The sequence below is a fragment of the Canis lupus genome, chromosome 6 (assembly GCF_048164855.1).
Source record: "Canis lupus baileyi chromosome 6, mCanLup2.hap1, whole genome shotgun sequence".
NCBI lineage: Eukaryota > Metazoa > Chordata > Mammalia > Carnivora > Canidae > Canis > Canis lupus.
In genome coordinates, this window is record NC_132843.1 from 43,585,818 (window position 1) to 43,600,313 (window position 14,496).

The 14,496-nt window shown below is 37.1% G+C and overlaps 1 protein-coding gene across 22 annotated transcripts in view; it reads right to left on the reverse strand.

Moving 5' to 3' along the window:
• CDC42BPA (CDC42 binding protein kinase alpha) overlaps window positions 1-14,496 on the reverse strand; it is a 306,715-nt gene that overhangs the window by 180,102 nt on the left and 112,117 nt on the right. For all 22 annotated transcript variants that reach the window (XR_012032812.1, XM_072830231.1, XM_072830229.1 and 19 more), the window contains one exon: window positions 6,984-7,132. Coding sequence is in view for 21 of the 22 variants with exons in the window: in XM_072830231.1 (XP_072686332.1) it covers window positions 6,984-7,132 (149 nt within the window). In the remaining variant the exon portion in view is untranslated. The remainder of the gene's footprint in view (window positions 1-6,983; window positions 7,133-14,496) is intronic.

Here is a 14,496-nt window from a genome sequence, read left to right on the forward strand (position 1 = left end):
TGTATTTCCATGTTCCCATTCGTATCTTTTTCATCTCACATTAAGATCTCTTTTGAAAACAGGTTATAGGATGCTTTACATTGGTTTAATTTCAAAGGAAGTTGCAAATGTTCTTGACTGAAATAGGACAATGTGCTGAACACTTGGAAGCTGTGCACATACGACTGATTACTCCTATCATTCACTACTTTCCACTGCTCATTTCTCTCTCAATAAAAGCATGCATAAGTGAAAACAAAATTCTCGTATGAAAACGTTTGTGCTATTAGAAGACCAATTACATATTTTATGTCTGGAAATAAATTTATTTTAAAAGGACACATAGGGAAAAATGTATTTCCTTCCCTGAACAGAGTCAGTCTCCACTATTCCCTTTTTGTATTCTCTAATTCCATATGCTTGAAGTTCAAAATTATAAAACATTCTGAAATTTGGAAAAACATGAAAACTCTGATGTGCAATTTACTGTAAAACCAACTAACTTAACACACAGTTTGAGTTAAATACTTCATTCCCTAAGGTTATTGGTAGTTTGATGGTTACAAAGATACCAAGTGTACAGCACAGTATTTAAGTATTTCCACAATAGGGACTGAAATTGCTCTTCCTCAACTCAACTCAAGCACTCTTCTCCAGCAGAAGCACCTACCAACCCTCCTCCAGACGTGCCCTTTGCCTATGACCTTCTCCCCTCCATCCTTTCTCTAGAATACCTTCTTCTCTGCCTACAAAAAGCTTCCTCATTCGACAAAGTCCCACCAAGAAAGCATTCTCTTATGCGCAATATGATGTTATGTCAAAGCATATTCTGGCATCAGCCTGACGTAGATTTTAATCTAAGCTATGCTAATTATGGACCCATGTCTCTGAATCTGGGCTTCCTCATCTACAGAATGGAGCCACAGCTATTTTAGATGACACCCAAATTACCTAATTACTGTTAGAATTAGAATAATATAGATAAAGTCCATAACACACACTTAGTTAATAACCATTGGAAATCATCATTAGAATTAAGCTTATTACTTGTTTCTCTGAGTTCATTGTAATTTGCTTGTATAATTCTATTAGTAGTTGTTCACAATCTGGGCTCACTCCATCTCTTATACTTTTGCCCTAATTGATTATTTAACTTCTACTACTTTAGTTTATACTTGTGTCTTGTGTTTTGTGTCCCCAAACAGGCTGGAAGCTTCTTATAAGTCAGGAGTATATGCTATACTTACTTAAAATTGTACGTAATTTAGCACAGAGCTATTTATAAAAGAAGACTCAATGAATATTTCCTCAGTAAAGCATCTGCTGAAATAGTCTTTCAAAAGGGAATCACATTTTATTCTTTTAATTAACTTTTTTATTGGAGTTCAATTTGCCAACACATATTATAACACCCAGTGCTCATCCCGCCAAGTGCCCCCCTCAGTGCTCATCACCCAGTCACTCCAACCCCCCACCAACCTCCCCTTCCACTACCCCTTGTTTATTTCCCAATTAGGTGTTTCTCATGTTTTGTCACCCTCACTGATATTTTCACTCATTTTTTCTCCTTTCCCTTTATTCCCTTTCACTAATTTTATATTCCCTAAATGAATGAGACCATATAATATTTGTCCTTTTCCGATTGACTTATACCACTCAGCATAATAACCTCCAGCTTCATCCATGTCGAAGCAAATGGTGGGTATTTGTCGTTTCTAACGGCTGAGTAATATTCCATTGTATACATATACCCCATCTTCTTTATCCATTCATCTTTCGATGGACACTGAGGCTCCTTCCACAGTTTGGCTATTGTGGAATTGCTGCTATAAACATCAGGGTGCAGCTGTCCCGGCGTTTCACTGCATCTGTATCTTTGGGGTAAATCCCCAGCAGTGCAATTAACTCTTTGAGGAACCTCCACACAGTTTTCCAGAGTGGCTGCACCAGTTCACATTCCCACCAACAGTGTAAGAGGGTTCCCTTTTCTCCGCATCCTCTCCAACATTTGTTGTTTCCTGTCTTGTTAATTTTCACCATTCTCACTGGTGTGAGGTGGTATCTCATTGTGGTTTTGATTTGTATTTCCCTGATGGCCAGTGATGCGGAGCATTTTCTCATGTGCTTGTTAGCCATGTCTATGTCTTCTTCTGTGAGATTTCTGTTCATGTCTTTTGCCCATTTCATGATTGCATTGTTTCTTTGCTGTTGAGTTTAATAAGTTCTTTATAGATCTTGGATACTAGCCCTTTATCTGATACGTCATTTGCAAATATCTTCTCCCATTCTGTAGGCTTTTAGTTTTGTTGACTGTTTCTTTTGCTGTGCAAAGCTTTTTATCTTGATGAAGTCCCGATAATTCATTTTTGCCTTTGTTTCCCTTGCCTTCATGGATGTATCTTGCAAGAAGTTGCTGTGGCCAAGTTCAAAAAGGGTGTTGCCTGTGTTCTCCTCTAGGATTTTGATGGAATCTTGTCTCACATTTAGATCTTTCATCCATTTTGAGTTTATCTTTGTGTATGGTGTAAGAGAATGGTCTAGTTTCATTCTTCTGCATGTGGATGTCCAATTTTCCCAGCACCATTTATTGAAGAGACTGTCTTTTTTCCAGTGGATAGTCTTTCCTGCTTTGTCGAATATTAGTTGACCATAAAGTTAAGGGTCCACTTCTGGATTCTCTATTCTGTTCCATTGATCTATGGGTCTGTTTTTGTGCCAGTACCACACTGTCTTGATGACCACAGCTTTGTAGTACAACCTGAAATCTGGCATTGTGATGCCCCCAGCTATGGTTTTCTTTTTTAAAATTCCCCTGGCTATTCAGGGTCTTCTCTGATTTCACACAAATCTTAAGATTATTTGTTCCAACTCTCTGAAGAAAGTCCATGGTATTTCAATAGGGATTGCATTAAATGTGTAAATTGCCCTGGGTAACATTGATATTTTCACAATATTAATTCTTCCAATCCATGAGCATGGAATATTTTTCCATCTCTTTGTGTCTTCCTCAATTTCTTTCAGAAGTGCTCTGTAGTTTTCAGGGTATAGATCCTTTACCTCTTTGGTTAGGTTTATTCCTAGGTATCTTATGCTTTTTCAGTGCAATTGTAAATGGGATTGACTCCTTAATTTTTCCTTCTTCAGTCTCATTGTTAGTGTATAGAAATGTCACTGATTTCTGGGCATTGATTTTGTATCCTGCCACACTGCCGAACTGCTGTGTGAGTTCTAGCAATCTTGGGGTGGAGTCTTTCGGGTTTTCTACGTACAGTATCATGTCATCTGCAGACAGAGTTTGACTTCTTCTTTGCCAATTTGAATGCTTTTTATTTCTTTTTGTTGCCTGATTGCTGAGGCTAGGACTTCTAGTACTATGTTGAATAGCAGTGGTGAGTGGACATCCCTGTCGTGTTCCTGATCTTAGGGGAAAGGTTCCCAGTGTTTCCCCATTGAGAATAATATTTGCTGTGGGCTTTTCGTAGATGACTTTTAAGATGCTGAAGAATGTTCCCTCTATCCCTACACTCTGAAGAGTTTTGATCAGGAATGGATGCTGTATTTTGTCAAATGCTTTCTCTGCATCTATTGAGAGGATCATATGGTTCTTGTTTTTTCCCTTGCTGATATGATCAATCACATTGATTGCTTTACGAGTGTTGAACCAGCCTTGCATCCTGGGGATAAATCCCACTTGGTCATGGTGAATAATCTTCTTAATGTAATGTTGGATCCTATTGGCTATATCTTGGTGAGAATTTTGGCATCCGTGTTCATCAGGGATATTGGTCTATAATTTTCCTTTTTGGTGGGGTCTTTGTCTGTTTTTGGAATTAAGGTGATGCTGGCCTCATAGAACGAGTTTGGAAGTACTCCATCTCTTTCTATCTTTCCGAACAGCTTTTGTAGAATAGGTATGGTTTCTTCTTTAAACGTTTGATAGAGGGAATCACATTCTAAGAAGTGCATTGATCCACCTGAGCAAGTCCACTGAGAAGTAAAGGTGGGGGGAGACAAGGAAGGAGGATGAGGAGGTATGGAAATGGGCACAAGGTGAGGGCACACATATGTATGTGAGATAGTGGGAGAGAGAAGGTGTACATAAATTTTGGTAACAGAGAAACTAGATACCTAGATGTTTATCCTAAAGAAAAAATGACTTTTTTTAAAAGATTATTTATTTATTTATAGAGACACAGAGAGAGAATGAGATGCAGAGACACAGGCAGAAGGAGAAGCAGGTTCCGTGCAGGGAGCCTGACGTGGTACTCTATCCAGGGTCTCCAGGATCACACCTCGGGCTGCAGGCGGCGCCAAACCACTGCGCCACCGGGGCTGCCCGAAGAAATGACTTCTGAAGGCATATTAACATAAATTAGACTATTATATATGGTTCTGAAGGCAAAACTGGTACCAATGATAAGGCAAATAAGTTCAGCTTAATATAAAGTAAAATTCTATAACATTATAGCTGTCCAACAATGGGATACATAGGACTCACTTAACACTAAGTACCTTGCAAAATTATTGGTATTTAAGCAGATCTCGGGGTTAAAATGGCTTTCCAAAGTCAACATCAGAAAGATAGTTGTCATCTAAAATGCCGTGTTGAGAAGAATTGTAAGACTGCATATACAGTTGGTACGAAAGGGTCCTGTCATCAGTTAAGAGTACTTGTCACAGCCTGGTAGAAATACCTCATATTTACTATCTCCCATTTAGACAAATTATTTTCCAAAGTAACCATTCCCTATTGAGAATTTAGATATGAACAAGAGAAAGTTTCACTGAACTCACTGAGTCTAAGACTAACATTCTTTAAAAAAAAAAAGGGGGGGGATCCCTGGGTGGCGCAGCGGTTTGGCGCCTGCCTTTGGACCAGGGCACGATCCTGGAGGCCCGGGATCGAATCCCACGTCAGGCTCCTGGTGCATGGAGCCTGCATGGAGCCTGCTTCTCCTTCTGCCTATGTCTCTGCCTCTCTCTCTCTCTCTGTGACTATCATAAATAAATAAAAATTAAAAAAAAAAGATTTTATTTATCCATCCATGAGAGAGAGAGAGAGAGAGGCAGAGAGGCAGAGACACAGGCAGAGGGAGAAGCAGGCTCTATGCAGGGAGCTGGACGTGGGACTCGATCTCGGGTGTCCAGGATCACACCCGTGGCCAAAGGCGGTGCTAAACTGCTGAGCCACCCGGGCTGTCCAAGACTAACATTCTTTAAATGTTCAATAATGATACTTTTAAATGACAGTCATCAACTAGGATCTTGGGTTACTGTAACAAAAGCACTTTAGTTTCTCATTCTATAATTGGTCTTAAGACTATAATATTATTTTAAGAACTGTACTGTATTTTATAATTTTCATGTCATGTTTTTATTCTAAAAAAAATTGTGACTATTAGATATCAACAGAGAAACACATATGAATATGCAAGAGCCAAACTGAGATCTCATAAACACAAAATTTTTAATCAAAATATTCTCCCTTTAAAAAAAAAATTCTCCCTTTAATAATGTCCTAGAAGTTCATTACTAAATAAATCAACCCACATCTTTAAAAAAAAAGACACCCACATCATAAAAGAAAAACAAAATCAACACTAAAACAGAAATTTTCTCTTCTATCCATGCTCCTGTCCTGTGCATTACCCACAACTTCAAAGGAACAGTCGCTGCTGTGTTTACTGAGCAGAAGTACTCAAAGTGTGGTGGCCACAGCAATGGTGGCAGCAGCACCTAGGAACATGTCAGAAATGCCAATTCCCCAGCCCCTCCAACCTACAGACTCAGAAGCCCTGGAGCTGACTCAACAAAGTGAGTTCCTTCCCTCTAATGTGGCAGGCCCTTCACCAGCTTCTCCTCAGCGCCTCTTCATTCTTTCTCACATTTTGCACAACTCAGTTTCTCATTTGAATGATTAATTCACAAGTAACTCTGTGATGGTTTCTTACTTTTTTTTAAAATATGAGTCTGCGTTTTAAACTATCCAATACTTTTAAAAAATTTTTATTACACATAAATTATTATAAGCTGTTAACATTAGAAAGAGATTTTTAGCCTGTGTCAACAGGTATAAGAATAACCCGGTATTGGGAGAAAGGAGAACCCTCGTGCACTGTTGGTGGGAATGCAAGCTGGTACAGCCACTCTGGAAAACTGTATGGAGGTTCATCAAAAAGTTAAAAATACAAGTACCCTATGATCCAGTAATGGCACTACTGAGTATTTACCCAAAGAATACAAAAACACTAATTCAAAGGGATACATGCACCCCTAAGGTTTACTGCAGCATTATCTACAATAGCCAAACTATGGAAGTAGCCCCAGCGTCCACTGATAGATGAATGACTAAAGAAGATGTGGTTATGTATATAGATACATATATACACACACAATGGAATATTACTCATAAAAAATGAAATCTTACCATTTGACAAAGAGGGAGCTAGAGTATTATGCTAAGTGAAATAAGTCAGAGAAAGACAAATATCATAATTTCACTTATAGGTGGAATTTAAGAAACAAAATAAATGACCAAAGGGGAAAAAAAGAGAGAGAAGCAAACCAATAAACTGACTCTGAACTCCAGAGAACACACTGATGGGTCAGCAGAGAGGAGGTAAGTGGGGGGATGAGGTAAACAGGTGATAGGGATTAAGGAATGCACCTGTCATGATGAACACTGGGTGTTGTGTGGAAGTGTTGAATCTCTACACTGTATTCCTGGATTATACTATATGTTAACTAACTAGAATTTAAATAAAAACTTTAAAAAAATAATGCTGAATAAAAAAATCATTTTGTAAATAGGCCCACTTTTTTCTTTTCATTCCATCTTAAGCTGTATACAATCAAACACACATTTGTAGGAAGACTTTAAGTAAATCATTGTACCTGTCAAATAGTTTACAAAGACAAAATTATCCCATGGCCATCAAGAGTACAGTTTCCAACAGAAGTGTCTCCGTGACATTCACACAACCCACTCTTGCATGGCATCTTACCTATGCACATAGTGCAGCTGATGAACAGAATCGATTGCAATCACCATCTCGGCCAAGTAAAATCGAGCCATATCTTCAGGCAATCGATCTTCAAATTTGCTGAGCAGAGTAAGCAAATCCCCACCAACATAATAATCCATGACCAAGTACTGGGAATGAAAAAAGAAAAAGTACTCAATACATAATACGGGTGAAAAACTAATATATGTAATGTAATTCAAGGTCAAATAGCACTGGGTCAGATACTTTTGTTGCTAATTACAAGAAACTACATAAGACAATTAGTACAAGGTTTGTAAATTTCAGGAAGCAGTAAAATAAAATTTAAAAACCTGAAGCAGGGAACAACACACCCTTGTTTTGTTGTATTTCACAAAGTAACAACATGGAAAACATCATCATCACCACCTATAATAGTACATCACAGTTTGACCAACATTTCATAGAGGAAACATGAATTCTCCAAAAATGATTAAAATAACTCAGAATATAAGACAGTCCTTTACTATGCTGAGCAAATTCATTTTCATCATCACTACATTTTCCTTTATTTCCTGTTGGACTGCTAACAACTTTATCAAACCAGCACCTGGACCAGTACTTGGAAAGCACTAATATATAGAATATAATAATTTCCATCATATGCATATTTCTCTTTTCACTCCTGACAGTACAGAAATAGAAGAATGGACTTTTCTTAGGTATGTATAAATAGAAGTAAACTAATTTTAGAGTTTACAGTCTGTAGAGATACAGACTCTCATGAGTCTATTTGTAGGATACTGTGATTTATAATAAATAAATATATTGCATATATTAATATAGCTATATCGTATATAGTATATTAATGTAATTATTATATATTATATTATATTTTATTATATTATTATATTATATTTATTATATATATTTTGGCAGCACTCCTAAAAACCATTAGAATCTCCTAAGTAGGGGTACCTGGGTGGTTCAGTCATGATCCTGTGGTGCTGGGATAGAGCCCGTGTCAGGCTTCCTACTCAGTGAAGAGTCCGCTTCTCCCTCTCCCTCAGCCCTGTTCCCCTCCTCCTCTGCCTGTCCCCGCTCTGTCCCTCTCCCAGCTCGTGCTCTCTCTCAAATAAATTAAGTCCTTAAAAAAAAGATCTCCTAAGCGATAAGATAAAGGTAGCTTTTGTTACTTATAACAAACCCCTTTTCAACCACACTTGTGACTTCTGGAAAGCCCTTAGGTAGCCTAAGGATGGGGGCTGGTTGCCAAGGGAATCAACCAAGATTAGAAGGTTGGAAATTTCTAGGGAAGGCCTGGAGGCTGAATTAATCAACATCCAATGACTTGATCAATTATGCCTATCTAATGAAGCCTTCATAAAAACCCAAAAGGATAGGGTGTGGAGAGCTTCTGGCTTGGAAAACAAATGGCGGCGGTGCGGGAAGAATGGTGCACTTCTGCAGAGGCTTCATGCCTCTTCCATCATATCTTGCCCTGTGCACCTCCTTCATGGAGCTGTTCCTGAGGCAGGGGAGCAGCTCTAGAGAATCAAACATGTCTGAGGAGCAGGGAATCTCCAATCTTTCATCTGTGAGTCAGAAGCACAGATAATAACCTGAACGTGTAACTGGGGGTGGGGGGAGTGAGGAGGGGGTTTTGTAGGACTTGAACACTTAGTCTAGGATCTGATGTTGTCTCCAGGGAGACAGTGTCAGAACGGAGTTAAACTGTAGGACACTCTGCTGGTGTCGCAGAATTTCCTGATGAGTTGAAAACCCACACATCTAATGTCAGAAGTGAAGTAGTATTGAGGGAGTACCATGTGTGTGTTTGCCAAAAAAGAAAGACAAGTTGGAGGCACTAAAATGTTCACAGGGATTAGCTCTGGGTTGTTAGATTATCCCTGGTATCATAGCTTTTTGGTATTGTTCTAGATTGCTTTATATGCAATGCATGCATCTCATATGAGTGTGCATATTATATTACACACATATTTTTTTAAATGAGTGAAAATGAGAGGCAATGGAAGAAGACCTTTGTAGTCAGAGACACCTGTATTCAAATTCTGACACTGGGTTATAAGTGACTTTTGAAAAATTACTTAATTTCTTTGACACTTTATTTTCTTATCTTTTTTATCTATAATAATAATGCCTTCTTCAAAGTACAGCACTCAGCGTGAAGGATAGTAAATAGAAGATATTTAAATGTCACTTATAACACCTTGAAGTTAAAATTATTTTATTACCAAATGAAGATATTACTTCAGTGATATCATCAGGTTAACATTTAAGATTTAGATTCTTGAGAAAATTCATATTCTTATTACTATACATTATAATTATAAGCATGGGTAATTTTTGTTAAATAAAAGAAACTAATTTCATTTTTTGAATCCTTGAAAATTAGAAGAACAATGTATTTCAAATCCTGGTCTATGGTTGACTTGCTCTATTTACTAGGCCTCATGTTTAAGAGATTCCATCACAAAGATTAGAACTAATCTAATGTAATGAAACTGTGTTAGCATAAATATGTTGCGAGATGTGGCAATGGTTGCGGAGAAGAAATCCACATGTACTACTTTAAAGTACTCTGAATAGAAGAGCAAACACAAAAACTTTCCAAATAAAGATGTCTGCTATTAAAACTGAAATCGATTATTTACATATAAAAAGTCATAAATAACATAACTCACTCTTTCAAAAAACAGTCCTTAGGTGCAAATCAGGATTTTTTTTTGTACTAAACATGCAGGAAAAACCCAGAGGATAAAAAGACAAAAGGCTCCTTGCATCAAAAGCTTTCCTGTCTTGACGCGTACAATAGCTACTCCTGCCACCCCAGGCTCCTGAGGTCTAAGTACGACCGTCCACCAGAAAACTGCTACAAAACATTCATCTCAACATTTCTGCTACCGATGGTCACACTCAAAACTGTGTCATTGTCTATCACCTACTTTCTTTTTTTTTTTTTAAGATCTTATTTATTTACTCATGAGAGACACACAGAGAGAGGCTGAGACACATGCGGAGGGAGAAGCAGGCCCCATGCAGAGAGCCTGACGTGGGACTCGATCCCAGGTCTCCAGGATCACGCCCTGGGCCGAAGGCAGCGCTAAACCGCTGAGCCACCCAGGTGTTCCTATCACCTGCTTTCATCCATAATCTGCTTCATGCTTCCTCTTTACAAACCCTGAGCCCCTGGATCCGTTCCCTTCCAGCCTCTCCATGTGCCTTACTGAACCTCCTCTCCAGTAAACAAATCTCCTGAGATAGCATAAAAAATTATAAATACATAATTATTCTGTTTTCCTTTGCTGCTGCTGCTAAACAGAGTTCCAGCTCTGTCTGCTCATATTCTTTCCTTACCTTGCCCTCAGCGGAAATTAGCTGTTCCTAGAACAGAATTCAGCAACTAGAGAAAGCAACAAGCAGAAAATACAGAAGAAAATTCTCAAAGAAAAGTGATGATTTGAAAATTAACTACACTTGTAATTGGGTTTTGGTGTTAGAGAGATAAGATGCATCAGAAACGGCATAAAAATAAAAACCCCACAGGGGAAAAAAGCTTTTTCTCCATGACATTTCCCAGCAAGTATCTCTAAGAGCTATGAGCCATTCTTTTATTTTCTCCTTTGTTCAGAACAACATCCAACTAAATCACCATGGTCATGTTGGGTCTACTTCCTACTAAATCTCCATGGAGTCCATCTAACCCTACCCAAAACCCCAATCCTGATCCAGGCCCCTGGCCTTGCTTGACCTTATTACTAATACAAGTTTAAGGGCAAAGTAAAGAACTTGCCACATTATATTTTATTCTAGATGTAACTTTCTTGGGAATGGAAGATAGAATACAAAACAAACAGGGAACAAAGCGGCTCATTAATTCCACAGATATGGAGTACCCACTATGTACTAACATCACGCTATGATTAGAGGAGCTACAATGAGTAAGATGTGGCTCCTGCCTTGATGGAATTTACCAGCTAATGGAGAAGAAAACACAAATCATTGGGCAACTTCAGTGTAACATAAATACCATGACAGAAATAAGCAGAGGGTGCTGCTGTAAGGTCTAAAAGGAAAAGAACTTAACCTTTGAATCACGTTCATTCATTCATTCATCTAAAATAAAATTTCTTTTTGTACAAGGTGTGAAAATTATTCTCTTATTTATGGAGAGTCAATTATCTAAAATAAGTATCCACTCTTTTGGATATCCATTTTTTGGGAAAAATATCCATTTTTTCCAATTCAACTGAAATACTCCCTTATCCTAATTTAAGATCCAAAATATACTTGGATCTGCTCTTGGACACTCTATTCTGCTACGGTTACACTCAGTGATTAGTCAGTAAAATGTAATACCTGGTACAACAACCTCCTACTCATAAACCATCTTTGAAATAGTACCCAATATGGGTAAGATGCCTTTAAACAAGTTTAAGAAAAATACAGACTGAGAGGTAACGTTCATACGCTATGTCAAGGAGAGGATAATCGTAACATAAAGAGCTCCCACCAAGGATTAAGAGGGCAAGCAATAAAAAAAAAACCTAGGCTGAAGCTATTAACAGTTAATTCACCTAAGGGAAAACACAATAAGCCAATCAATACATGGTCAAAACCAAAGCAACAATGAGATACCACTCTATACCAATCAGATTAGCAAAGAGACCATTCCTATGTTGGGAACAGTGAGTTGAAACTGCTTTCTTGGGTATGACGACTTACTGCAACTGCTCAGCAAAGTGACTTCATAGTATCTACTGAAATTTAAAAGGCACATAACCCCTGGACCTAGCATTCCACTTTTAGGAATATAGTCAATTAAAATAAAAACTCCAATGTGTAGGGCATGTGGGCTCATATATTTACTGCACAGCACTCTGAATAACTGCAACAAATCAGAAACAATATGAATAGAGTCCAACAAGGAAACTATTAAATGTGTCCATCCAACATCCAACTGAATACTGTACAGCCACCAAAAGGAATAATTAAATAAATATGCCCATGAGCTCTTTGAAGGACACCAGTGACCTGCAGAATAATACAGGCTTTGTTTTTCCACATCCAAACCTCTGTATTGTAGGGGGGAAAGAGCTAGTCACAAAGAGCACAATTCTGCAAAGGGCCAAAGGCTATGGAACAAAAGTCAAAGGCAAATATCTCACCCACGCTGAGAGAGAAGAGGAGAACAGGTGCAAATACAAACAAATCTGTATACATATAGGGAAGAATGAAAGAGAACACTGAGACCAGAGTATGGAAAGTGAAAAGTTCATGAGTAAGCAGTGGTTCCATTTTCTCCATTAGTAGGAGGAGTTACAGAATGAGGGTACAAGGATGTTTATATAAGGTCCCTCTACTGCAGGTAGGGATCATCGCTGCTATGCCTGCTTTATGACTGTGTAATCAAAGGCATAAAAAGTCCACTGATTTGCCCAATCACACCCTAGACAGTGGGAAAACCAGAAGTCCGGGTTCTTGATCCTTACATCAGTCTCTTTTCACTCAGAGTCAGTGTTCAGTAAAAAAGCTAGCTACATCCATGACATGACACCAGACTGTATGTTCTGTATGTACAGAACACCAGAAAAATAAAAAAATTAAAGATACAGATTGAGTCTGTAGCAATCTTTTATCCCTCTAAAATAAACAGACCTCTAGGTATGGGTATAACACACCATAAGAGTTTCTAAATTTCTAAAAAAAAAAAAAAAAATCTTTATGTCAAAGTTTGTGCTTTGTAAGAAACTACATTCCAAAGAAACAATACTAAAACATCTAAAACCATACAATATGTGAACTGTGTTGGAGAGAAAGAACATCTCCTAGAACAGATATGCTTTTAGAAGTCTTCTTAGGGAGAACAGGAAGCTCATTTACTCATCCTGCTGTCAAAGACATTAATAGAAAAAAAAAAAAAAAAAAACAAAGACATTAATAGTTAATCCTTAGAGCCCACTCTGTATTCATCCCTCCTTGCTTTCTCCTAACAATTTCTATCTTCAGCACAAACTGGATTCCAATAGAGTTTGGAATTCACAACACTATCTAACATTTAAATCTTTCAAAAAATAAATAAATAAAAAATAAATAAACGAATGTCTTTCATACTCTAAACAGTTTACAAATGCTAACTCAAGAGGTAACATTTTTGTTTTAAATATTTCCCTGGCTTTGTTTTCCTCCAGCATAAAATAACCCAAACAGGAAACAGAGGACAAGAAAATACGGAGAAGAGGCAAATTTCACTGATTCATAATATTCTAAATGATATCTAAGTGATAAGAATTTTATGTGACAGTGTCAATGCAACTAAGTAGATTTGTATTTAATATCAGAGTTTTTCCTACGGGAAAAAAAATGTTCTAATAACATTTTAAGATCATTTGTTTAATTATGCCACTTCTTCTCCAACAAATAAAATGCATGTAAACTAGAACTCTATATATTTTTCATAAATTGGTTTCAGAGATATTTGAGCAGTTATAAATGAAAAAAATTATTCATCACAGCCTTCTTGAATTGTATGGCACTACAGATCACTGTAGCCAATTATTTGGCTAATTCAGGGGCTATGAAAGTTAACAGTCATTTTGGAAAATAACTGTAAAATAAAATTTCCCTTATGGAATCTAAAACTAGATTTGCCAACATTTCTAAATGATTTTATTTTCTAATATTTTATAAATATTCAAAAGAAAATATTTGATAACAACCAAGGTAATTTAGGACTCCTACTCTTCAGACTAACATACCACAAGCTTCTTCTAAACTAAGAAAAACCAGCAACTTAAAGGAGATTTGACTATAGGAGTATTCCAGTCCTCCTCCAGTTATGCTGTAACTTTTTTCTAATATAATTAATGACTGGTATATATAGACTATTTCTCAAGGAGAAATGCCTCCGGAAAAAAAATGTGAATTCTAAAGTCAAATGCAAAGGGAACAGATAAGACTAAACTCAGAGGAGAGAGAATTGTATGTCAAGCTGTCAGTGAAAATTAGGCAAAATTTTGCTATACAAAATTTGGTACTTGGGTACTCTATTTCTGTACCTATACATTTCTAAGTTTCAAACAAAATGCAGATTTTTAAGCAATCCATACACTACAGCGTTACACCTACTTACAACAAAATACTGTCATAGTGGACTTTAGTCCTTACTACCTAAAACTTTTGAAAATCCATCACAGTAAACTGCTATAAGAAAATAAATAAATAAATAAATAAATAAATAAATAAATAAGCAAGCAAACAAACTACTATAAGTTTGCTAATCAAGTACATGGCATGTGTTTAATTTACTCTTACAAATTTTGCTGACAAATCTCTGTAGATTATATCCGCATTGATACATTTATCCCAAAAATCTCATATACATGGGAAATCCAAGTCAAGTATCATTCCACTCAATTTAACAAAGCAACTAGAACGTGCACGCTCTACATTAAAAGTCGTATTTATTTTTTGTTTTTAAAAGATTTTATTTATTTATTCATGAGAGACACAG